Source organism: Argentina anserina, chromosome 5 (genome assembly GCF_933775445.1).
Source record: "Argentina anserina chromosome 5, drPotAnse1.1, whole genome shotgun sequence".
Taxonomy (NCBI): domain Eukaryota; kingdom Viridiplantae; phylum Streptophyta; class Magnoliopsida; order Rosales; family Rosaceae; genus Argentina; species Argentina anserina.
Window position 1 is genome coordinate 22,162,851 of NC_065876.1, and position 27,120 is coordinate 22,189,970.

Below are 27,120 nucleotides of genomic sequence, written 5' to 3' on the forward strand. Positions count from 1 at the left end.
AAAGCGCATCAATGGGAGAATGTAGTCATTTTCGCGGAATCTTTCGGGCACCGTAACAATTTGTTGAATACTTTTCGCCGAATCATTTCAAAGACAAATGGAGGTAAGAATTGTGCCACGTGTCATTTCTTTGATTTTTATTTAATTTAAAATTATTTGTAATCGTATATAAAGCTATTTAAAAATAGCTATGTTGCTTGAAAAAATCTCCGAAAATTACCACGGTCTCAAGATAATCCGCTCTAACCACTCATATCAAAAATTTTAAATAAATTTATTTGCACACACAGCTGCTCATAAGGAGTTATTGTGCTACTTAGGGTTGAACGCATAGATCGAGACCCGAACGAAGTTGAAAATTGGTAAATTTTATACCATAGCTGTATTTTAATGTGGCAATTACATCCATCAATGGGAATTTTATTTTATGAATTTTAGTCATGAGAATAACGACGTGCCTTGTAAAGTGGTATAACATTTGTATTATATGTAAATAGAGGATAAAATTAGGAAAAACCGACCGTATGTTATCTTCGTTATAGTGTACTTTAGCCGTTGTAGAAAATTCACTAATTTTTGGTAATGTTGAATCTCGATCCACACGATTAACACGTTAAGAGCGTCATACTTACCTAAAGGCGGATGTGTTACCTAAATATAATTATCCAAAAATATTTTGTTTCAGTGGATAGAGAACATTAATGATAGTGCATAATATTTTTCGTCGAATTATTTAGACATTAGTGATATTAATTATATTTTTTGAGAGATTTCAGTGTACAAACTTCCTTTATAAATTCAAAAAAATATCCATATGATGCAACTCTAGCGGTCTGTTTATAAAATTCAATAAATATATATTACTTTGATTAGATATAATCCAATATTAATTGATAAGATTGTATTCTTAATATAATTGTTTTTAAATGAAATAGTTCCTTTAAATCATTCAAACTTAAACCCTAAACACTCCCCACTCCGCACTCCCCACTGCCCACTCCACACTCCCCACTAAAAACATGATTAAAATAAAAGACAAATCAACAATTGTCAAACCCAATTTTGTAATCATCATCGACAAAAACCGAATTTTATAATCTATTTTCCCTTCAAACACATCTATTTTGCAAATTCAACAACCAGAAGGTGGGGACTAGGGAGGAAGAAACTATCAACTCCATCACACAGAGATATTGTCCTATTGATGTCGGAGAGCCGGTCTCCACAGTAGACTTACAGAGTTCATCGAACCCAGACAGAGTGAAAAAGAACATTTTATGCATCTGCATCAGAAGCAATTGTCTTTCACAGACTTAGATCGGAGAAGAAGACCGGAAAGCTAAAAAAGACTGGATTTTGATTCCAAAATTGGAAGATCCCAGACGGCGGGATCTCTGCCCCCAAAACCCTCGTTAGATTGGTTCTAGCATCACCAGAGTACCAGCCGCCACCAATCGAATCTTCAATTTCGCATTCCCTTGGGCGATCTTCTCCTCACCTTGGCCAAGATGCCCAGCTCTTCTGGCTACGAATTGCTCAACCTCAACGGCTGAAGCGGCAAGACATCCACCCACGTCTTTGATTGAACATCGATGACCCATTGAATTCTGACAGACCCCATGAAGAATACTAGACCATCAATGACTGATCTGTACTTACCCCCGACGCTTGCTTCCCTTAAACAGTGGGTATGATTTTTCTCTTGAGCTTAAATCCCAACATGACTTATTAATATTAGAGTATCTAGTGCGTTTTCGATGGGAGTTTGGAACAGTTGTTCTGTACACATTTACCGACTGTGTTGGTTGCATATATGAATAATTTTCTACGTTATACCACTTTATCAGGATTTATGGATTGGAATGGTTTAACAATAATGGATAAGAAAGAGACCACGTGTGATTTTTCCAAGAAGCTGACCTATTTTTTAAAGAAACATTATGTGTGGTTAAACAGAAACGAAAACTTAATTTAGAATTCTAGATATATATTAGTTGCTAGGTATTTGAAGTACAATATTAGATACACCTAAGTGACCTAACCCGATCGGCCAAAAGAGATACACCCAACCCCTAGTCAAATCTTAAATATGTGAGACTAGATGTGTGCAGTATCAAATTTGAACTACCATCTATCCTGGAACTAATATATTCAAGAACTTTTTACTATCATGGACTTTTGTGAACTTGGCATATATGGCTCTTTTATTGGATATATTCTCGCATTAAATAAGTAGTGTGAACTTTACTGAACTTTTCAATTAACCATGTGCAATGATGGTTAAATATGTTACTGAATAGTTAGCCATATACTGCTTATTAGACATATAAATCCTTCTTTTAACATTTTGCAGATGTTGAAAAAATAACACTTTACATTTACTTAGGGTGGTGAACATGAGGTGGGCATGACATGAGTGAGCGACAAATTGGCTTCTGATTCCAGCATGGATGAATGGCTTCAAGTATGTAGGTAGATGATATTGAATACTTGCACTTTAAAACTTGTCTCTTCCTTTTCAACAGACTCATGTATTTTATCTCCTGCAATAGAAACGATTTACTGATTTAAATAGTAAATGCCTTTTTTTTCTTACAATCAGTATATCTTTGTCTTCTAGTAATGTTTTTTAATTTTCCCTTTTCATAGATTTGGGGCCTGCAAAAATACATATTATTGCTGATACATGCTTATGCTCAAGACAAACAGTGACGTTGGGTTGCAATTCCTTTTTATCATGTTCAAGTAGATTGGGCTTTTCTTATGTTTAATATTGGCTTTGGATGGTGGGAACTTTTACCTTGTATCATTTTTGAATGCTTCTTCTAATACATTAAATTGAATTACTTATTAACGTGATTCAATGTCAATTTCTATACAAATGATTGGTAAAAAATGTAGCATCTTTATTAATGTGCAAAATTTAGGCAATGAAAAAAGATCACGCAACATAATTCTTCATATAGTCGCTTCATAATGTTACAAATGTAATTCAAGTGTAGTATAAATGGTTTTTAGCATGTTGATAGACCAAATTTTCAACATAGGCCGCGCTTAAGTAAAGATAATTGTATCAACTAGTCTGAATGCTCGAAATCATTTTCTATCAAAATGTTTGTTACAAATACGTGCAGGTAGCTTTATAACAGGTTGGTAGTACTAGTTTTTTTGTTCGCTGGTAGTAGTTTTATAATTCAACGGTATTAGCTTTATAATTCGATAGTAGTAGCTTTTTATAATTCCTTGGTAGTAGCTTTGTACCTGAGTTATAGTAGCTTTGATACTCCTTCGCAATAGCTTTATAATATGCTTGTAGTAGCTTTTGTGTTCATTGGTAGTAGCTTTATAATTCGACGGTAGTAGCTTTATAATTTCATGGTAGCAGCTTTGTGCATGAGTGGTAATAGTTTTGATACTCCTTCGCCGTAGCTTTATAACATTCTACTATTAGGTAAAGAATTTTTGAAATTGTGAATTCATATCAACAATAAAACATTAGACGTGGACAAATGGGCAGTTATAATTACAGTGCGTGTCCCTGCTTTGTATTTAGTTTCAAATGATATTAAAGTTATATAAAATAACTTTGATGCTAAAAAACCTCTGAAATTTACTGTGGTTTGACGACAATCCGCTCTATCCACTCATGTAAAAAACATTATATGCACAGACGGCTACCTATAAGAGGGTATTGTGTCAATTAGGGTTGATCATATAGATCGAGACCCAAATGAACTCAAAAATTTGTGAATTTCGTACCATAGCCATATTTTAGTGGGGTATCACATCCAACGTTCAAAATTTTATTTTGTAAATTCTAGTCATGTGAATCACAACGTACCTAGTAATGTGGTATAACCTTTATGTTTCGTTTATAAAATAATTATACTGTGAGAATAAAATTTAATTAAACCAATCATATGATATAAATTCATGAAATTTCGGTAATATTTATGCCTCGATCCATGTGGTTATCTCTTTATGCCTCATACTTTTTCTAAGGGCTGGTGTGTTGCCCAAATATCACTACATAATCAAATTTATAGAAGTTGATAAAGCACATTAATCGAAGAGTGCAGTAATTTTCAGGGAAGTTCGGGCACTAAAGCTATTTTTGAAATTGCTGAATCATATAAAAAGTAAATACGCAGTCATAATTGCACCACGTGTTCAATCTTTGTTTTTTAGATAATGTTAAATGGTCTTAAACTTTTTAAAATCATAAATAATAGCTCTGACGGTCAAAAAAACTACAAAAATAATAGCAATCTCAGAATAATCCACTCTATCTAGTCATATAACAATTATAAAAAAAATTATCCGCACACAAGGCTGCTTATAGAGAGGTATTGTGTTAATTAGAGTTGAACACATAGATCAAGAACCGAACAAAAATAGAAAATTATTGAATTTCGTACCATAGCCGTAGTTTAGTGCGGCAATCACATCTAATGGTCGAAATTTTATTTTGTGAATTTTAGTCACGTGAATAACTACGTGCCTAGTAACATGGTACAACTTTTATATTATGTTATATGTAAATGTATTTCTTTATAAACTAACTATAATGAGAGAATAAAAATTTTAAAAATTAACCGTAGGATATTATCACTATAGTATATTATTTTCATGATAGAAAATTTCACGAAAATTCAATAATGTTTAGAACTCGATCCATGTGGTTATCTCTTTACGCCCCATACCTTCCTAAGGGCAACTTTGTTACCCAAAAATCTCTATCCAAAAAAATTCATACGAGCAGATAGGGCGTATCAATAGGAAAGTGCATGAATTTATGGGAAATTTTTCAGACACTAAAACTATTTTAAAGAATTTTTAAAGCCGCCGAATTATATAAAAAATAAATACACGATCAAAATTGCATCACGTGTTTCTTTTTTAATTTTTAGATAATTATAAAGGGTCTTTAACTCTTTTTAAAATCATAATAAATAGTTATAATGTAATTTGTTGTCTTAATTGGGTCAAGAAGACAAAATTGTGTCGTCATAGATCTTAAAGAAAATTGGAAACTAAGACGACCGAATATTGTCGCCTATTAACCGAGAAAAGTTCATTTAATAGCCAAAATCTCATAGCACGTCTCCCTTTCGCGCGATATGTACCTAAAACCCAGAGGAAATCGAGATCTAAAGCGATTCTCCACCTCTGAATCAATGGTTATCAGCTCTAACTCTATACCATGCTGGTAAGCGTCTTTATGAATCAATGGTTTTGAATTTTGTTTTTTATTTTGGGATTTACGGTTCGCAGTTGGGGGTTTGGGTTCGCCATTGGATTTGGGGTTGTTCATTTTTTTTTCCAAATCGATGCCTGCTTGGTGTTAGGGTTTTCAAGCCTTTGTATGTTTTGAGGTCTAGGGTTTTCGATTTTATGGATTTGGGATTTTTCCATTGGGTTCGTTAAATCTATGGCAACAATAATTATCTCCGTGTTTGTTGCATATTGGAGGTGCTGGTGTAGTTGTTGGTGTTGTCAACTATTGGAGCTTCTGGTTTGAAGTGCATATCAACTGTTTGAGGGGACACAAAGGATGTAGAGGTGAAAAACTTCATTCTGGCTTGTTTGCTATTGCCCTTGTTTCGCGTTCCATTGTGTGAGTGACTCTTTTATTTATATTTGGTTTCAATTACTGCTTTTTTTTAAATCTTATTTGCTTAGAATGAATCATGGTTCTGTGATATGGTTTGGGTTGTACCTTAATAAAAATGGTATGAATTGATCAATTCTTCTGTATGGAGTGACGTGAATTGGTATGATAGCTAGACAACATTAACTAAAAAAAAAAAGATGCCGACTCCTTGAGTTGAACTAAATCGAATTGGCGATAGTTTTAATTCTTTCAATCCTTCCTCTATTTTTTATTTTGATAAAAAACTTCATATGTTTGATTTAGATGCTGTGTCTTTTAGTCTACTCAGTTTTGTTGTAATCTTGTTAGTTTGTGCTCTTTTTCTTGTGGACAATCAAATTTATTCCAGACTAAAAAACAAGAATCTTATGCCTCTAAATATTAGTCAGGGAATATTATTAAAGTCTGTTGGTACAAGGCGTTTATTTGAAATCTGTTTTCGTTTAAAAAAAAATATGGAAATTGGGTTGGTTCTTCAGTTTGCTATCATTACAGCTGACGTTCTTACTCACCCAGATTAATTAGCTATGTCTTTGCCTTTGATGTCCTACCTATTCCCAAACATGAATTGTGGTTATACAAATATTTTGGGATAGCAGCAAACCTTTACACAATGATATTCAAATTTATACTTGATAATCATTTGAAACTCAGCCCCTTGGCGTTCCTTATATCAATATCTTTACAGTTTAGTGAACTTTTCCTCTTTTACAAGTTTGCAGTAAAGTATCTTTACCAATGTTAGTTGTGTTAAACAAACAGCTAATTTTCAGTTATACAGAGCTCATACTATTTTCAATTGGTAACTAAATTTTTGTCTCCTTGCGACTCATTCATGCTGTGTTGTTTTATGTCAAAGAATTCAACTATTGTTGACTTATTGAGCTATAATTTCACATGTTGTCCTACTGATGTTCCCGTAATTATATCCTTGCTTTTCGTCCTGAATAGAGTAGCTACAACCACCCTTGTTCTTGCACAAAATGAAAATTTTGAGGATCTGAAGGAGACTACCAGGCTATGGACCATTTTTCTCCAAAATTGAAGTCACTGCAATGATATATAATGATATACATATACATATTATGTATTTATTGCTCCAAGTTATACTGCTGCAGTCCATTCGTTCTTTGTCATTTGTTATGTTCTTGAGATTTAAGCTTCATTCTTTGAACTCCACTCTGGTCTTATGAATTCTTTTTATAAATCTTATTATGTTTCTGGCTAAAAAGGTAGTCTATATATTCTGATAAACTTAACTTTAAGTCTCCTAATTTCAAAAAAATAAAAAATTTAAGTCTCCAAGTTTCTACATATGTTTACTGATTTCAAGCCTCATTCAATTCCATCTTATCTTCTAACTGTTTTGCTTATGTGTTTTAGATAGCACTATCTAAACGTGAAGAGAGCTCTAATGTTAAAGTTGTTCAAATTAGAAGAACATGAGATGCGAAGGTCAGCACATTTCCTACAAAAGAAGTCTGCACATCTCCTGTGAAGAATACCACATCCCCGCAGATTCAAAAAAAAGAGAACATGAGAAGATGGTCACATCCCTAGAGTCTGGGGATGGGCACAGTTTGATTCTAGAATGCCATGGACATCGACTTTGGTGACGTACATAGAATGGTAGGCATGAGAAAAACTTAATTAGGAACTGCTTTTGATCATGTTGAATTGTATGCAGTATCATGTTTCTACTCTCTGGCTAGTTCTTTAAGTAGATTGCAAGTTTTTGTTTACGCAAAAGCTGTAATCAAAGTGAGGTGGAAGTACCGTTGGATGCGTTTAGGTAATCTGTGCGAAGCAAAGTTTTCGATAGCTAGCCTTTGGTGCAATTTTATGGCTGTGAACTGTGTCGTCGTTACATGGAGATGGCAGCCACTTATACAAAGGTTACAAAAATGAGAGGCTTTATAACTGCATAGACAGAAACCGCTTATACAACTGACTCATAATCTCCTATAGCGACTTTTTCTTGCCCAATCATGATCATCCTTTCTAGATTTAAGAGTATCCTCTTTCACACTTCCATTGCCTCTTGCAAAAGATGAAACAACTGTGGCACTTCCCTAAATACATAAACAACAATGAGCAAAAGTAGCAGTGAAAACTAGTTGTACTTCAAAGGAAGAACTGTCATATGCTTCTCTTATCTCATTATTGTTCTTGAAAGTATTGAGAGAAATAAATCAAGTATTTCAAAGGCTAAGATTCATACGTGAGATTTCTAAAGAAAAACAGCACTATGTCCTAAGAGATGCTGCATGAAGTGAAATAACACGAGTATACAACATATATTCATATCCGATTTACAAGTGCACAACATATAAACATGCTTACCAAAAAAAAAAATCAAAGCAAGTCCGTCATCAACCGCCGCTTACTTCATCCTTGCTGCCTTCAAACCTCGCAACTTCATCTCCAATAACACAGGGTTGCAATCACTGCCCTTCTATTACCTCCACATGAGAACAATATCTCACCTATACTTCTAAGAAAAGCTCTGTCAAAAAGTTTAGTATTGAGTTAGAAGGCCTTCATTAACCATGGAAAAGAAAAATGATCAAACTACCAACATGAATCTTGTTCCTCAGCCTCCCTTAAAATCCACAAGATTTTACTAGCTCCTCATATGACAAGCTTTCTCACATGTATGAGTAAATAAACAACTACACAGTGAGAAGTCCTTATGTTACTCACCGTTCACTAACCGATCAAGAAGAATATCTCTTGAACTGTGCAGCATCAACACAATCAGGCCAGAATGCCAATCAGTTTAGGAACAGGTTCAACCAATCCTAAACAATGGTACCCTAATGTCTCTGTTCTATAATTTGATTAATCTCCTATCCCAAATGTATCCCAAAGCTAAAGAACTGATATTCCAGAGCAATATCCTACTAAAAAGAGAGAATATTCCATCTCATACAAGTCTATTAACATAACCACTACCATCAATACATATAACTTCTATTAAAAATTAAATTATTTACTATTCTTTCTTCTCACTTGGATTAACAGAAATTTCTTGACCAAATAATAGTCATAAACCAGTTGAATCTTCAATTGCAATAACTGACCTTCAACTTTATATTCAGGGAACTCAGACACAATGCACAAACACAAAGACATGAAGTTAAACCCTAATCTGACACAATATCCAAAAAATCAAAATTAGATAAACCCAGAATCAATTGCAGCAGATCAAACCCAAAGCAAGACATTGAAACCCATGTACCTGATTGATTCAAAGACCAAATCTTTCCCTGCAAAAAAGCTCTCCCAATAAGTTTTTTCTGCTTCAACAAAGGTTGAGTGAATAAGCCAACATCAATTTATAGGATGAAGAAAAAGGAGGAGCCTTTGCTCAATACCCACATTTCAAAGACAAAACTGCCTCACTTTGTTTTGCTCTTTCAGTTTGTAAAGTCTGGATTTTTTTAGCTGTCTTCGAAAAACATTTATCGAAATCTGCAATTGTATCTATTGATTCAAGGCAAGACATGTTTCTTCCAAACTTAAATGCAATACGACATCAATTCACCAACTCCCCAATTCAAAATGTTTCCTGCACTAGTCTTATAACATGTTTCTGGCACAAGTCTTACAACATGTTTTACAAAATAGTTCTTCCCAATTCAATGCTTCTCTAACACAAATCTATGGCATAATCAACTTTAGAGCCCACAGTCGGTATTTAACATGAATCGAACAAACATATGATACAAAAAACAAACGCGATCCCGATTGCAATTGCTATATCATCATCAATCATCACATTATCAACTCTAAAGCTGAAAAAAGGCAAGCAAACTCATATCAATCAGCAAATAAGTCTAATAAAGATATTCAGAAAGCCAAATTTCGATTGCTAACAACATGAATCCATCATATTATAGAAACAAACACTAACCTTAAGCCAAAGGATCCAGACCCCAGCCCACCATGTACCTACAAACCCTTCCCCACTCTTCCTCCCGCAACTGCAGCCGCCACAACCATGGTACCAGCATAACCACTGGCACCACCCTCCGCCGATCTCCTCCTCAACTGATCCCTCACCCTAGTCGAGATTCCCAGCTCTTCCGGTTACGAATACGTCGTCCTCGACAGGGAGCACGGCCAAAGCGGCGCATCTTCTAAGCCGCCTCCACGCCACCACCACCACCCTGATTCGATCATCTCGCCAAAGGGAGCGAACGCCCTTTCGCCAAAATCTCAAAGGCTTGGTAGAGGGAAGAAATTTGGGTTGATGGGAGTTTGGGTGTAGGGGGATTCCCAGATTTATCTCCACTTGGTAAAAGCAAAATTAACCCAGTTTGACCCGCAGAGACAGACTGGCCAATCAAAACTACAATCCAACAGCCATTTTAGGACTAATTCGTACCTTTCAAGCTCTCCGATATCTTATAATTTCAACACGCTGGGTAAGATTCTTGCAGCGCCATTTCTGTGGACTTACTGCCTTCGACATCGATATATACAGCTACCATCTCTGCGATTGTGGATGAGTTCCATTATGGATCGGGATTCAATAGTTGCAGACTTGATGAGAGAGGAGAGACCTAAATGAGAGCTTATTCCATACTGGTAACAAAATAATAATCCTAGGCGTAACTATCCACTAACGGAAAAACTTTCTTCCGTTTGGCTCAATTTCAACGGACACGTCAGATTTTTTTACCCGTGTATATGGGCAGCCCGTGTATGGAATAGGCTCTCCAAATGAAGCATGTAACACGTTTTTATTTGATATTGTAAACATTTGATGTCCAAGAGGCTTCCATTTGAGTTACTGATGAAAAAATGTGTTAGTTTTCATAACACCAAGGATGACGAGTCTGTATCATTTGTAATGGGGATGAACTTCGAATCTGCCAAGTAAAGTAAGAAAGTAAAGATATTTCTTCTTTGTTGATTCTGTCATTCTGAAGATACAACTAGGCTTGGCCCAAAGAAATGAGAATCTGTGGCAAACTTTAAGGCTCAGATTTTGCAATTTAATTGTTCTAAGAATCACAATCACAGCAGAGGACTTGAAGACTTATTTCAAATCCTGACACTCAATGTCTGTTTTAGTTCTCCCACATGTAGTGTATGATCTCCCAAAGCAACTTTCCTATTTCCTAGTTCATCCACCACACCCAAGTGCTTGCAAACATCCACATTGAACTTGACCAATGCTTCTCCCTGAGAGCTTAGGAAGACCTTCTCGAATCCCACCAAGTGCTTCTTAGGCGCATTGTGCACGGATGGAGGACTCGAATACAGTAAAACTGTATGGCTTCCACTCATTTTTCCCACGTTTTTCACCCCTAAATGGATATCGAAAGCTAGATTTTGACACCTTTCTTCGACAACATCAAGTGATTGACAACTTGAAGAGTGGCATACATGATCCTCCTGTAAGGGAATGGAAACTTGCTTCGGTGCCTGAACAAGGCGGTGATTGAAGGTGGAGTAGCTTATTCCATCTCCAAATGCGTAAACCGTTGGACCAGTGTAAAACCGGTAAGTCCTGCCAGGGTAACCAGTTGCAGGATCTGCTCTCATATTCATGTTTGTCATAGGGACCTTGTCTACATAAGCTTGTGGATACCATGTCATAGGTAGTCTTCCACCTGCAGTAGTAGATCTTTAGTAACTGAGAAAGGTTATGCATAAACTTAGGTCAATAAGTTTTAATTGGTAGAAAATAAAAACCACAATCAAGTTGGGTAACTTTCCAGACTTTTGTATATATCACTAAGCTAATTCGAATTCAAGAACTTCTCTGGTTGTTTTGAAAATTGCAATTAGTTTAGTTTCTCAATAAGAGGTTATAGCTTACTTGGATTATAAAAGCCAAAAATCACGTCAGAAATGGCAGCTCCTCCAGCTTCGCCGGGGTAGCCAACCCAAAGAATGCTGGTAATTTTATCATCACTTTTTGCAAAGGTGATATCAAACCCTCCTCCAGACATTACGACAAGGATTACAGGTCCTTTCGATGCCTTTGCTACTTCAGTTATGAGACGAGTTTGCTGTCCTGGAAGATAGAGGTCGGTCCTATCATGACTCTCAGTCTCAATCGATTGATTTTCACCCACTATAAGTACAGTTGCATCTGCTGCTGCTGCTAACTTGGTAGCATCATCAACCTGGGCAGTTCCACAAGCCACATCAGGGCACCCTGCCACAAATGTTGTGGGCACTACTGCTGTTAGGCCTTGCAAAGGAGTTGTGTATTTGCAAGGGGTGCCTGAAAAAGGTTCCAACCAAAAATTGTCAGAACAAATGTGAAATGTATTGTAGTCATTTAATCGTGTTAGTACATATACCTTCGTAGTTGCCGATCATGGTCTTTGTGGCATTGCCATTAGGACCTATGACTGCCAATGATTTGATGGATGTGGGAGATAGAGGCAGTGATCCAGGAGTGTTCTTGAGCAACACTATGCCTTGTCTCGCTGTTTCACGTGCCAGCTCCTGGTTCTGTGGAGTGCACACATCTTTTGGACCAAGATTTCCATATAGTTGCTTGCTTGGATCTCCATCGAAGAAGCCTAGACGCATCAAAGTGCCAAAATTGTTTGTGATGGCCTTGTCAACGGCTGCCTCAGTTACAAGTCCCCCTTTCACTGCTCCTTCTGTGTATGTTCCTAGGAATGATCCACAGTCTAAATCCACTCCTTTAGAGTTGGACCAGTAGCAAATAAATCATTTAGCCATGATTAAGATTGTTTGATTCAAATGATATAAGATAATTGGATACAAGGAAATTACTCTATGATCAATCACATTATATGAACATTTTGTAGAATGTTATTCACCGAATTGTTTTTTTCTGTAGAATGTTATACCTGCCAATATACCCTTAGCTGCAGCTTCTTCTGGTGTTTTGGTGTAGTGTTGGTTCTTGTAGTACACATCTATTGAATCACAATCTGTAACTATGTATCTGCAGCATTAATTGTTCAATATCCTTGTAATGTTAACACTGATTCTTGAAGTCGTACATATACTTGGAAAAGTCACATAGGAGAAATCGACATACCCATTCAACTTCCATTCGCCTCGAATGATCCCAGAAAGAAGGTTTGGGTCGGCGCAGGTTGGTATTCCATTAACCTTGTTGTAAGAACACATGACACTAGCAACATTCCCATCAAGAACACAACTTTTGAATGGTGGTTGAAATGTATCATCCATATCTTGTTTTGTTACCTAATGAAAATGTCAAATGTTAGTGCTCGAAATAAATTGACACGCCTCCAAAATTGATCCAACTCATCCACTTACAACTGCATTGAAGGTGTATCTATCAACTCCTTTCCAATTGTCCAAATCATAGGCTGTATAATGTTTACAACATGCTGCAACTTTAAGCCTGTTCTTGTCTTCGCTATCGGTTTGTTGAAGACCTCTAACGTATCCTGATCCGTAGTTACTCGTAAGCAACGGGTCTTCTCCCGGAGTCTCCTGGCCTCTCCCCCATCTCGGATCTCGGAAAATGTTGATGTTTGGGGACCAGTATGTCAATCCTGCCAATCCCACATTGTACATTGCTCTGGCCTCAGTTGACACTACCTGCATATGGTAATTAGATACCTAAGTGATTGATTACCTAAGTAATTAGATACTCATTAATTAACCTCATTAAGTCTAACCCTTATTCACACGTGTTTCACTACAAAACACAAGGCTTTAAAACTCTTGTAGTTTTCTTTCCCTGCAAGCTGGATTCACCTATTAGTCATTATGTGCTTACAGGACTTGTGACCCAAAAACATTAGCTTTTCAACAACTATTTAACTACTGGGTATGCTGGACTAAAACCCTCAATATAAGTCAATCATTTATAGTAAAATGAAAGAAGATGGTACTCATTGAAACAACCAATTCCCAACAACTGTTCTCCATCCACTTGCCTTACTAGTACAATCATGAACACCAATACCCTTCTTCTCATGTCTCTTTCTTTTCTTGCTTCTAAATCAAAATATCAAAGAGTAAAGCACGTACTGTCTATCCAAAAAAAAAAAAGAGAGTAAAGCACTGCCCCATGCTTTTGGTTTCAGTAGCTGTAAAGGGTTTTCTGGATAAGATATATATAGTGGTTGCATATATAAAATACAGCCATAACTATTTCCTAGTCAGTATATTCACAGTTAATTCTGTATCGTTTGCCTTCGTCTGTGTTTGTCTACATCTACTGAGCAATCTTCACAAGAAGTTAAAACCAAACGAATCGAATATATTCAAATCCATGTACATGGATTTGATCGAACATGGACTTACATGGTGACATTAACAAGGAAACTGATAAGTCTTCTGAATCAAAACCCTCAAGCATGAACATGAACAACTAGAATGCTTACCCTTCCAATGGCTTCGAACAGAGAGTTGTTAAACGATGCCGCCGTCAAAATGGGCTGAGGGAAGCTGGTAGCTCCGGGGACGACACTAGAAAACCTGGTCCCGGGGCCGACGTACGACACGCCGTGTAAAGCCTCAGACCACCACTCGTACTTTGGTATTCCGAGCCTGCTCACACTCCCTGCACTGTTCACCAGAAACGTAATCTTCTCCTGCAATGTCAGCCTCTTCACCAGGTCCGCCACCCTCGCGTCCGCCGGCAACGACTTGTCGCAAAACGGGAAGCTGCTGGCATTACTGCCGCTGCCGCAGGCGAACGCCTGGCCGGAAACAGAGCTCACACAGAAAGATAACAGTACGTAACAGATAGCGAAACAGAAACAGAGCAAGGCCTTCGGCACTGCTCTGTTGTGAACAGAGGAACAGGGAAAGGAGGAGGCCATTGAAGTAATGGCCTTGAGAGAGTTTAAAGAGGAACAAAAATGGCTTCTCTGTTTCATGGGGTAGTGCAGAGGGTGGTTCTATATATAACACATTTTGGTAGGGTTTTGATTATTGGTAGATAATTAACGAGGGAATAAGTGGTGGTTATTGGTTAATACGAAATGTAAGATAGAAGCTATTTTCTAGTAGCCCGTGAAGGATAAAGAAGGTTGATGGAGAAGGAAGGAGGGGGGAACTAGACAACTAGTTGAAGCTAGCTAAAGCTCGATCAGCTCCATTTTTGGATTTGGTTTGTTTTGGCAGACAGAATCTATATTGGACTCGTCTTACTGTTATAGAAAACCCTACTGGAGTGCTGGTGAAGAGCTTAGAGGAGTCCGTGAAAGATGGGGGGGGGGGGGGGGGGGGGTTTCTAATGGGTGTAGGTGAGGCAGGGTTTTGTTTTTGTTGGATCAATTGGGTGTAGTCTTCTGCAAATTGGGTGTGTGCATGTGAATGTGATTAGTGTGAAATATGTGAAAGTGAAAATGGCTAATGGACTTGTTTAGTCAGTGACTCAGTGACTGGCTCACTCACTCACGTGAGATTCGGCGGCTGATATCTCAGCCATGTTAGAGTTTTAAGCCGAGCCGGGTCAGATAGGAGAAGGTAAGTCATGGCTGTCATGCAGTTGAAACTTGAAACAACTTTTACAGGGGAAGAGAAAGTTTTGAGTCCGGCGGGTGAAAATCAGAATTAAGAATTAGTTCTCATGTTTGTCCACACGGCATCACGATATTAGACTTTGAAGAGAAATGAGATAGTTTCATCGATAAAATCATATTACCGAAACAGTCAAACATGAGACAGGCTACGGTACCCGTGAGGTATTGCATACCTTTGTTTTTTTTTAAATAATTCTTATAACGTGGACAACATGTCATCAGGTTTAATCATTTAAATATCGACACATATCATTTTTATATTTATTTTTTACAAATTTAACTACACACCTCTTGTCATATCAGTAATTTTTTCAAAAAACATGTAATAGAAGTCATTAACATGTTAGTTACACCATATGAAATCAAAATTATCATTTATAATCAAATTTGTAGTAGTTATTATAATTTAGTGGTGAAACATGTAAATATAATAGTTAGACATTTTTACACAAGTAAGATCTATTTTACATGAATGCTAACACATGCTCTATCATGACTAAATTCACCACTTATACAACACATTCATCATTAAATTTATAAAATGATTCAAAATTATGTAAGAGTGGTTCAAACCTTGTAATTACCACATATAGGACATATTTTACAAAACAATTCATCATTTGTCCTTGTATTTGTAATAACGCTGAAGAAAATGTAATAATCTTCTCAATAAAACAATCACAAAAAGTACTACCCAATTATAAAACCAAAAACTTTATTACATAGATGAGGACACATTGAATGTTTTGTGCAAATATAAAAATTTACCACCTTTATAGTGCATTCGTAGTCAAATTTGTATAATAAATCATAAACCTGTAAATATGTTATAGGTTTTGTGATTACAACATAAATGACATTTATTACAAAAACTTGTATCAATTGTCCTTGTATTAATAATAAGTTGTGAAATATGTAAATTTTCTCAATTAAGAAAATTACACAACCAAACACTCTATTACATGAATAAGAACACATGTTCTATTTTTTGTGATTTTGAAAATTTATTACATGGACAACACATTTATCGTCTTTTTTTGTAAAATTGTTCATAAACCTCTAAATTTAACCATCGCCTTATAAGAACCACATTTAGGACATCTAGTACAAGATTTTTCATCAAATGTTGTTGTACACATGACAAGCGTTGTTAGAAATGTAATTATTTTTCAATGAGAACTATTACAAAAGATGCCACTGAATTACATAACTGATAACTCTATGACGTGACTGAACACACTATATGCACAAAAATGAAGATTTACGAACTACAACAACATATTCATTGCAACATATGTAAATGAGTTCAAAAACTTGGAATATGCTTTTAAATGGTAGGTACTTGAATAGAAATAACTTTTTTGCATCTACAAGGTAAGATTATATCTTCATATAAGGATTCTTCTTTTATTTGATGCAAATATTACCTGAAAATAGACATTGGTTTTAATTGTTTTGGAAAACTCTTACTGATGTGGTTATTACTAATTAAAAGTCTCATTGATTCTTTTCCTTTTAAGAAGAAAATCTCATTATTGTTATAGGAAAAATGGAATTGGGTCTACTTATCTTATTGATAATTTCCTATATATATGGGTCATGATTACAATTAAAGCTACATAATGGTGATTGGTCTGTTATGTACGTTGATCATAAAAGTCATTAACTCATTCCGTTATTTACTTTAACGAATACACAATAATGTTGTTTTTCATTCAACAATTATTATTTATTATTTATTATTTATATATTTTATTTTAAAGTGTGACCAGGTAAACAAGTGAGATAATTTCTTGAATACTTTAACCATTAGATATTTTACCAATCTAATGGCCACAAATATTTAAAAATTCACGGTATATGGTACTCGTCAATACCCTAGAATTTTCCAGTCAAACATGAGAACATATAAAGAAAAACAATATATGTAAGCTAACAACTAAATAAGAAGAAATTTTTCAGTGTTACCGTAGCACTACATGGTAATACCTAGTGGACTACCATTTCAATCACAATTTGACATGTAAGAGTTAATTAGAAAATTATATTTAAATTATTTTGTCAAAGACTATTTTGGTTTTTTGTTTTTCTAAAATCTTACACCATACACGCTAATACCCTAAATCATAAACCATAAACCTAATTCTAAACCCGAAATCCTAATTCAAAATTATCAATAGCCATAAAGGTCATTTCACATATAATAAAATATGTTAAATTATAATTTTAGTATAAAAATAAATCCACGTGACGAAGAGGTAAGGAGGACCACTAGACATTGTCATGTGGTGTTACGGTAGCATATAAAAAATTTCTCATAAATAAGCTCAAATGCAAGCTAACAACACGGGCACTAAGATGCTTTATTTGAAAGGTTCGAATGATCACCAAATACATGCGTGTTATGGTAACTACATATTATTACATGCATTGACAATGGCGGAGCCAGAAATTGTATTCTAGTGAGACACTTTTATTTTTTTAAAATAATAATTACAATATTAATATCTAAAATTAATTAGAAAAAAAATATCAAAAGTAGGGAAAACTCAAATAACATATATTAAGTTAATCAAACATTCAATCATCAAACATTTCTTGAATCTATTTGAGTTCCAAAGAAAAAAAAGGAGTTAATAGGCAAAAGAATGCCTCAACCACTAGGGCACAATGCAGTTGATTGCTACTAAAGACAACAACAACTATATAATCAAAAACGTAAGTGGGGCACGTGACCCAGTGGGTCTCAACTTGCCTCCGCCTTTGCATTTATCTTAAAATAGTTACGAGATAATCTTGCCAAAAAAAAATAGTTACAAGATAACTCATATTCGCTACTCATTGACTCAACAATACAAGTTAGGGAAAGAAATATGAAACGCAACGTATTGCACTTTGTGAAACAAGATGAAAATAAAGTTGCTCATTGTTTAACAAAAAAGCTTTAAACTATAGTCAGCCTTTCTTATGTTTAGAGTCCGGTGAAATTATTTTGTGTATCCAGAATACCACGTGGCTCTATCATGTAGTGTACCCGATCAATCATATTACTCCATAGTGTAATAAACATGCACGCGGTGAAAAGAAAAATGATTATTTAAAAGAATAAGGGAAAAATCATATTGACTCTAATGCTAACAACATTGCACACTCGAAGCATCTAATAAAAGGAATCTGGGGTTTATTTACGTAGCCTCATCGGTGTACCCTTCTACAACCCAAACTAACCCATTCCACGAAAACATGCAATGCCGAGCGTTCGCACCTACTCCTCCGCAAATGTAGTGAGCTGCCCTTCCTCCACCTCCGATGCTAAGCCAAGATCCGAAGACAGAAATTATAGAATACTGTGATAATTGATGAACATGCATGCATCACGAAAAAGGGAAATGCTGCAGGTTTTACTGCATGTACGTAAAATCCTCTCTGGATATCCACCACTGTATTGTAATGTACGGTTTGTTTGTATCAACTATTTAAGATGTAATAGGCCAAGAACGATGTGCAACATATTGGTCTGTCTGTTTTTGAGTAAAGAATATTAGTAAGTGGTAATTATCGGGGAGGTACCCCATCCAGGGGCAGATACACACGGTAAGCTCTGTAGGTTCTATGGGCTCAAACCCATACGAAAATTTTCTCTAGTACTTTTATTTTTGTGTCACAATCCCGAAATTTCAAATGATAAATTCGAATCGAAGCCATAAAAAATTCTAAAACAATCTCAAAATATTGAAATCATCTTATAGTCATAGCGTATCATAACAAGTTCATAGTACATCTCAATCGATTTGATTATTACAAAACCAGTTTAAATTCAAGCATTAGAACAAATGAAAATGTAAAATCCTCACAATCCTCACCACAAATAAAAATACTAAACTTTGAAATCTTTAGAGTAGCCCTCCAATTATGTTAATCTACACCTGTAGAAATATCTCATACACCATCAAATAGGTGCACCAGGATTGTAATCACAAACTCGGTAAGTTTTTTGCAGCTCATATGAGTAAATCAACAGTATAACACACATAGTAAAATAAAATGAGATTTAGATGACATTTAAATATAAATGCACTCATAAGACACATGGCGACCCATCTTGATGTCCAATAATATTTGAAAATATGTGTACTCATGAGACATTGGGCAACCCATCTGTTTACCCAAATTACATTTATAATACGGGTACTCATGAGACCTAGGTAACCCATCTGGTACCCCTCATGCAGTACACCGGCAGACATACTAGAGCTCTAACTGAATCGTAACTGTCACCCGGCCAATGCTTGGTTCCGATACTGCCAACACGTTTGAAAACAGAAAAACGTTTTAACATGACTCAAAGTTAAAACCACGTACAATACAATTCTCACATGTTATTGTACAATAACTAAGCGACTCATGCTCAAATAAAATAAAATATTGGTACTATAATAAAACTCATTTGGAAATAAGAATGTGACAGTATATAATATAACAACCTATATATATGTATCGTATTTACCATTCATACACATACACAACCCACTATATCATATACATGTCATAGTTCGGTCTTTTAAATAAAACGTAAATATGAATCACCGCCAAGTGTAGACTCGTCATAGTGAGATTTACTCACCTTATTTTCTCGAGCGTAATTTTCACAATACCGAAAGCAAATCCTTCACTTATTTTGTCGATCACCTAGTTGTATAATAAAGTGGTAGAAACGTTACGTAAAACCTCATAGGACGGATCAGTACTACTGTTTATTGTTCAACAAATTACGGTTTTTATGTAATTGATGTTCATGTATTATTGTACATGTAAATACTGTTTACGTATTACTGTACACTAATGTACTGTTTCAGTGCACTTACTGTTCACGTAAATACTAATCACTGATTTACTATTTAGAATTTACTTTTACAATTTACTGTACATAAATTACTTTTATATTTTTACTGTATAAAAATTATTTTTACCATTTACTGTATATAAATTACTTTTACAAAAAAAAAATTACTGTTCAGAATTATTGTTCACGCGCAGCCGTACGTGGCGGCGCGTGGAGCTCACGCGCCACCCCCCCGGCAGCCGCGCGTGGCCTGCCTACGACCACCAAAAACCCACTCATCTCCTCTCCTCCTCCCTTCCACAACCTAATGTCACCTCTACACCACTCCAAGCGCCCTCATGCGCCTCACAGATGGCGACACACGCCACTCTACCACCTCCGGCCAAACCCATGAAAACAACACACATCGAACATGAAAAATGAAGAGCATGAGGAGGAGATCACAATCGTAGCTTCAGCTTGTCCAAAACCGGCCAAAATGAGATCGGAGCTGCTGTAGCTCGATTCGAGCCTCACCGCCGATGAAATCGTGTCGAGGAGGAGGAGGGAGGACTTGCAGTCGTGACCCGAGCTCCTGTGACGCCGGCGACGTTGAGATCGACGAAGCTGACGCTATGCTTCGTCGGCGCTGCTGGTGCTCCGCCTGGGGTGAGTCGTCGTCACCACCGGTCGACGCGTCATGGCCGTGCGGTTTCAACGACACTGGAGGTGTCGTGCACGGTGGCAGGTGGAAGGAGATCGCCGGTGAGAGAGGTGAGGCGATGAGAGAGAATCGGGGGAGAGGAGAGAGAGGCTGCGGGGTGAGAGAGAGAGAGAGAAAAGAGAAGGTTTCTATTTTTGGAAAACTAGGGTTTCTAAAAATCACCTTTTATACAGTTTCCAAAATCGGAAACTAACTTCCATCGACAATAACTTTCTTATACGATTAAGGTGCATGACATGTCCACGAACTCGTATCGACGAGTTCTACAACTTTCGTGAAGGAAGTTTTTGGAGACGAGCGACGGAGTAAAAGTCGATTCCCGTGTCACGGAAACGTAACGTTTTAAATTTTAAATTTCTGAAGACGGTTCCAGGTCGTTTGACATCGTCGAGAAGGCGAAAAAAAATGTGATTTATTCAATTTTCCAAGTTTAATAATTTTTATGAATTCATACAATTCGAACCCGAAAATTCGGGATTACATTTTGTGTGTGCTATTTGACATCATATTTGTGTTAGTCATGTTAGTTTGCTCCTATGCTTAATATTGACTCTGGTTCGAAACCTCCCTCCCTCAGTATTATTTTCTTTTTTACTTTTGTGTTTTCTTCCCCATTACAAACCACTGAACCACACACTCTAGTTTTCTTCCCCACTTCTCATTCCAACCCCTTTCCTTTTGTGTTGTTACTCTGGACCGACTTACTACCTAGATCCAAGTAGGCAACTATTGGTAGATATAATTTTCTAAACTGTGTTTTATATTCAATTGCCTCAGCCTTACTCAAGTCTGGAATTACCTTTATGCATCCCTTCAACCACTGATAGCACAAGTGCACAACATCTCCATGCATCTGCAATTTCTTCTATCTGGTTCAACTTAGGTCCTCTATTTGCCTACACTTCTATAGGCATTAATTATATCACAAGGCAAACTTTTCGTGCAAATTCATGTCTCTTAGGTGTAGTTTAATTTTCGTTATGATACTGTATTTACTCATATAGTGTAAGAAGATGCCACTGCAAGTTTTGATTTTGTTGTAGAACTATATGGACTCATTGGAGGATATGACATATAGTTAAGTGTTGTTATATGGTAAATTTTTGCTTGTAATTTTGAAGTATAGACAAGTTTTAGATCCTAAATCCGCCACTAACCCCATCATTATTTATATGATTGCAGGCCAACTTCCGAATATATAACTCGGGGAACTCGTAGTGTTATCGTCATTCTAGCTCATTTTAGGCATTGCATTTCTACTCCATACTAATAAGTTCCCTTCCTTGCATGTAACCATGATCCATAAATGATGAATAAATTTTAGAGGTAATTTCTGTTAGCTAGCTACTACATTTATCAAACAGTTCTATGTGATACAGCTGCTCATGAGGTAGACAAGTCTGTCTCTCTATACCTAATTTTGCAGATGTTAAATAGCACTCTGATAATTTGTTTTGCCACAAATACAAATAAGAGTCATTTTACGATATATTATTGTAAAGATAGTGTTTCTCGGATGAAATGAAAATTGAATTCATGTAACAAGATAAAGGTTTCTCATTCGTTAGCCAGAAATATATGTGGCCATGAAACAAAGATTAAGTGGAACAAAATTGACTCAGTTGAAAGTAATGATTCTCCTAATAGATTTTAACCATTAGATTTAAAATTTTAATAACAGTAATTAATAATTATATTATATAAGATGTTAGATGTATTAATATTTTAAACATGTAAGATGTTATTAAATTAATTTAATTAAGAGGTAAACAAACTTCATATATAGCTCGAGCACTCTACATTGTCAAATTATCATAAATTCACTGGATCGAACCAAGGCTATTATTTGATATATCGAGAAATCATAAAACTCCTCCACATGGATTCACAATCGACATACTTACATTCCCGAGAATATTGACAGTGTCGATCATCGTCATTTGCCAACGACAAAACTGAAGCCAGGCTAGCCGTCATCGAAAGAATAGACTAAAGATATTGTGTATACGTACTTGTTAAATTTTCTGCTATACGACACCATCCATTATGGTTGCCAATTGCCTGCACATGCCACCAAATTGACCACAGGATCGGATTTACAATAAGCCTGACATTAGAGAAACGTGCAGTTTTGTGTCTTTCACAAGGTTAGCAGAAATTATAGTAATCAATTGATCGCGCGATTGCAAATGACTTTGATGATCGAACAATGCAATCTAGATATATATATATTCAGAGTGAAGCTTCACTCTGAAATTACAGAGTGAAGTTCTAATTTTAGCACATTTTTCGGTCAAATTTTTTCACCATAAGCGATTCAATATTTAGGTAAACTATTCAAGATCATCTCCACAAAATTTCACCTAATTCGGGCATCATTAAGGTATTGAAATTAGATTAAATTAATGAATGAATTAAAACTGTTCAACGTGGAACCGTTCGTGTAAATCTCAATTTTGAAAGCTCAAACCATTGTCAAATTGGATGAAACTTTGTAGAGATGATCTTGAATAACATACCTAAATATTATATCGCTTATGGTGAAAAAATTTGACCGAAAAGTGTGTCAAAATTGGAACTTCACTCTGTAATTTCAGAGTGAAGCTTCACTCTGGATAGAGACTATATATATATATATATATATCGAGAATGAAACTTCACTATGAAATTACAGAGTGAAGTTCTAATTTTAGCACATTTTTCGGTCAAATGTTTTCACCATAAGTGATTCAATATTTAGGTATGTTATTTAAGATCATCTCTACAAAATTTCATCTAATTCGGATATCGTTAAGATATTGAAATTAGATTAAATCAATGAATAAATTAAAACTGTTCAACGTGAACCATTCGTGTAAATCTCAATTTGAAAGTTTAAACCATTGTCAAATTGGATGAAACGGTGTAGAGATGATCTTAAATAACATACCTAAATATTAAATCACTTATGGTGAAAAAATTTGACCGAAAAGTGTGCCAAAATTAAAACTTTACTATGTAATTTCAGAATGAAGCTTCACTCTGCATATGGACTATATATATATATATCACACTTTATGGATAATCAGTGGCTCGTAATCAAAACTACATGTCTTAATTTGACGCTTACGTACGTGAGGATAATTATTACTTATTAAGATGGTTGATCTATATCAATCAATATCTCAAAGCATCTTAAAATTCTGGTGGATCATAATAATATATTTTAAAAGTGAAGGTTTCGATCTGCTAAGTGCTAACAATTAAATTACTCTTTCGGATATCACGATGTACATTATAAATAGTTTCATGCATGTATGAATCTTTTTGTTTTATTTGTTTTCGAAGGTTGATAATGCACTGGCATAAATAAATAAATATTATTAAACATGTAATATTTTAGTCTACGTACGTACATATATATGTTACCAGCTGTCAATTTGCGACATAGCCAGACCTTAATATCCAGATTGTAGGTGTAACATCAATACATCATTACATTTCAATAATCACTCCACTTATTAGTATGGTCGAGATTTTCTGGTCCGATCAAATATAATATATAGTTGGTAATGGGGAATGATTTGCTTGAATCGTTTAGACTAAGTTGATGACGATAATAGTACCTTTATGTTATGAATTATGGATATTACTCGAAGAAGATAATCAGCAGATATACAAATGAATACATAAAATATATTTGATGAAGCAACACGTCAGGTGGAATAGGGACTATTATAAAGGGTCAATCAAAATTAAAATCAATATCAAGTTGATCGAGCGTGGACGGCAATTATAATTTTCAATTGTAAAAAGGTCTCATTTAACCTATTTGATGTTTTTTTAGGGTAAACCTATTTGATTGTTATATATACACACAGTCTGTCAGTATAATTTTCAATATAATTCACTATTTTGTAAAATATAATCAGCTAGTACTATAATCCAAGTTACAAAATGAGAGATATCGGTGGTGGAAACAATTCCTCACTCGTCTTTGTTTGCAAAACACAAACACTTATCGTGGACAAGAACCAGTAAGAATTTAACTGTAACTTAACATATTCCCGATTCTATTGATTTCACTTGGAGAGGCAATCACTAACAAACCTGCGCTTCAACTCCTCTCCCACGACTGGCAACCTGATCAAACTAGAACTGTTGTGCTCAATAATCACCGATAGCTCTTAAGACAATTTCATATAGTCGGAACTCTCTTTCCATGCACTGTCAACGACTCGATCATCAAAAGCCAGTACAAAGTCCCGTTCGGCCACATACAATTAACATGGCACAACCAGACACCGACACTGGTGCCGCAGCACACCGCGAGTGATTAACTATAGTCAAAATCCTAACAAGTTCGTATTTTTATGGAGCAATTAGAAGATAAAATCAATTTAATTACATTGTCATGTATCAAATCACTTTTGGTTTATATAGATATACGTTCTTACTCGTTGGAGATCAAATAAGTGTTACATGATATATATTCAATTGTACCGTGACATTTCGTAATTAACTCAAGACCTTAATTTATGAGTGGCCAAATTGAGACAATATTAGAGCTAACAAGGGAGATGCATGTCGCAATTTAACTTATCTTTCATTAAATAAGGTTTATTGTAGTTTATTGCTTTGGACTTCTAAGTTTTTGCTTTGATTTTTGCTCAATTTTGAGCTCTTACACGCATGACCAAGCGTTTAGGTCTTGTAGTTGAGGCATGTCTCCAGCAAAATTACTGGTCATTTTAACATTACCAACTGAAATACAATCCATTTCCCTGGTAGAAAAAATAAAATAATAACATTTTATTTAGTTTAATGAGACTAACATAGAAGACACACAAAATTTATTCATTTATATATATATATATATATATATATATATATCCTATACACTCCTTGCCTATACTTATTCATATCTAGTTCCTCTGCTAAAATTTGCGTCGGTACCATTAACAAGTATGATTGTGAAAGAAATAAGTCACATAACAAACGATCGATGTCTATAGTGAACGTCGTGCATGAGCCGATGACATAATTTATGAGCGCGGATGGGATCCCTACATCCCATTACTGATAATATTATGAGTAAATCAGAAGCTAGACAAAAATGGCATCACATGCCTTTTCTTTACTTTACTTCTCATTTACCGATTTTACTCGATTAAACAAGGATTTTGGAGCAAAATTAATCATTGGATTTTGATTCCTACTTTGTTTTCAAGTGGTTGGCATGTCACTATTTGTATACGGCATTTCAATTCATGTCTATCTATTTTATACGGCATGGATGATTCTACAGTATGTTGACCATGTTCATACATTCATTAAATGCTGCAATGTATCAATTCATGGCTCGCTCCCACAGATTTGAAATACATCGATGGTTTCCACCAAAAAGCCGTCATCGACACGAAGGCCAGATTAAGCTTCGTTTGGCCGGAGGTGATCATGTGGCTTTTGATTTGTGTGGAGGTGAGCATTTCAAGACTAACTTGTTGAGGACTAGTTGAGAACTAAAAACTTAATTGTTAATTAGACATATTTTTCGATTATTTTTTGCATCTCAACCGTTTAGATTTTAGGTCTATATAAATAGATTATTTGTACAAAATTTCAACTAATTTGATAATGGTAATGATATCAAAGTAGATCAAATTAGTGAATAGACTAAAATTGTCAAACATGAACCGTTTAAGTTCATAATGAGTAAATTACATTTATTAATATGTCTTAACGATTTTCAATTTGAACAAAAAATTTCAATGATGATCTACTCTTGGTTGAGATCTGGATATAAGATCAAAAAGTTGGTGAATTTTTTTGCATGTAAAAAGATTTGGAGATACATAGCGAAAAGTGTAGCATTGATAAGCCTAGGATATGAAAGTTGTGAACTCTCTCTACGGTACTCTGCCGTAATCGTTAATTATTTTCGATGTGATTCAATCTAATAGTTACGAACTTGGAAGTTTAAATACCACTTTAGACAATGTTTGCCCTAAAATTTGAGATTGTTTGTGAATTATGACAGGAAGTCCCTTGGTATTGGGATAGTTTTCTATTTAAGGAGAAATTTTATGAATGTTTTAAGGAGGCTGCAATGGGGACCAGGTACCGGGAATGGGAATTGGAATGGGATAGATCAATGATTACTGACCCAAGCAATGAAGCATAGCTTTGCTACGTACTTGCTCACTGTGTAGTCATGGATGAGTACTAGTGCTCTGTGTTATAAGCCCCACAGGTGACTGGGAGCTGACTCGTGTATAGTTACTAGTTTGGTTTGTTTATGAAGCAAAGAAGTTAGCAATATCATCAATTCTTCTTCAATCTCATTCATTTTGTGCTGGTTCCCATTTTGAAGGAATTTTGGGAAAGTCATTCTTCCAGTTCAAAGTTCAAACCAAACCAAACCAAACATAGC

The 27,120-nt window shown here is 35.5% G+C and overlaps 1 protein-coding gene and 1 long non-coding RNA gene across 2 annotated transcripts; one reads left to right on the forward strand and one right to left on the reverse strand.

The window, feature by feature from the left end:
• Positions 1-5,092: 5,092 nt before the first annotated feature.
• LOC126794990 (uncharacterized) lies at positions 5,093-7,168 on the forward strand. The gene is made up of 3 exons (XR_007672207.1): positions 5,093-5,209; positions 5,473-5,617; positions 7,037-7,168. It is a non-coding gene; the product is annotated as an uncharacterized LOC126794990 (long non-coding RNA).
• Positions 7,169-10,543: 3,375 nt separating this feature from the next.
• On the reverse strand, positions 10,544-14,722 carry LOC126794981 (beta-xylosidase/alpha-L-arabinofuranosidase 2). Its single transcript, XM_050521788.1, has 7 exons — positions 14,017-14,722; positions 12,938-13,225; positions 12,693-12,862; positions 12,499-12,596; positions 11,977-12,327; positions 11,487-11,897; positions 10,544-11,277 (listed from the first exon to the last, which is right to left on the reverse strand). Exons 1-7 carry the CDS (start codon positions 14,512-14,514, stop codon positions 10,706-10,708), a joined length of 2,388 nt encoding a protein of 795 aa, XP_050377745.1. The 5' UTR covers positions 14,515-14,722; the 3' UTR covers positions 10,544-10,705.
• Between the last annotated feature and the right edge of the window lie 12,398 nt (positions 14,723-27,120).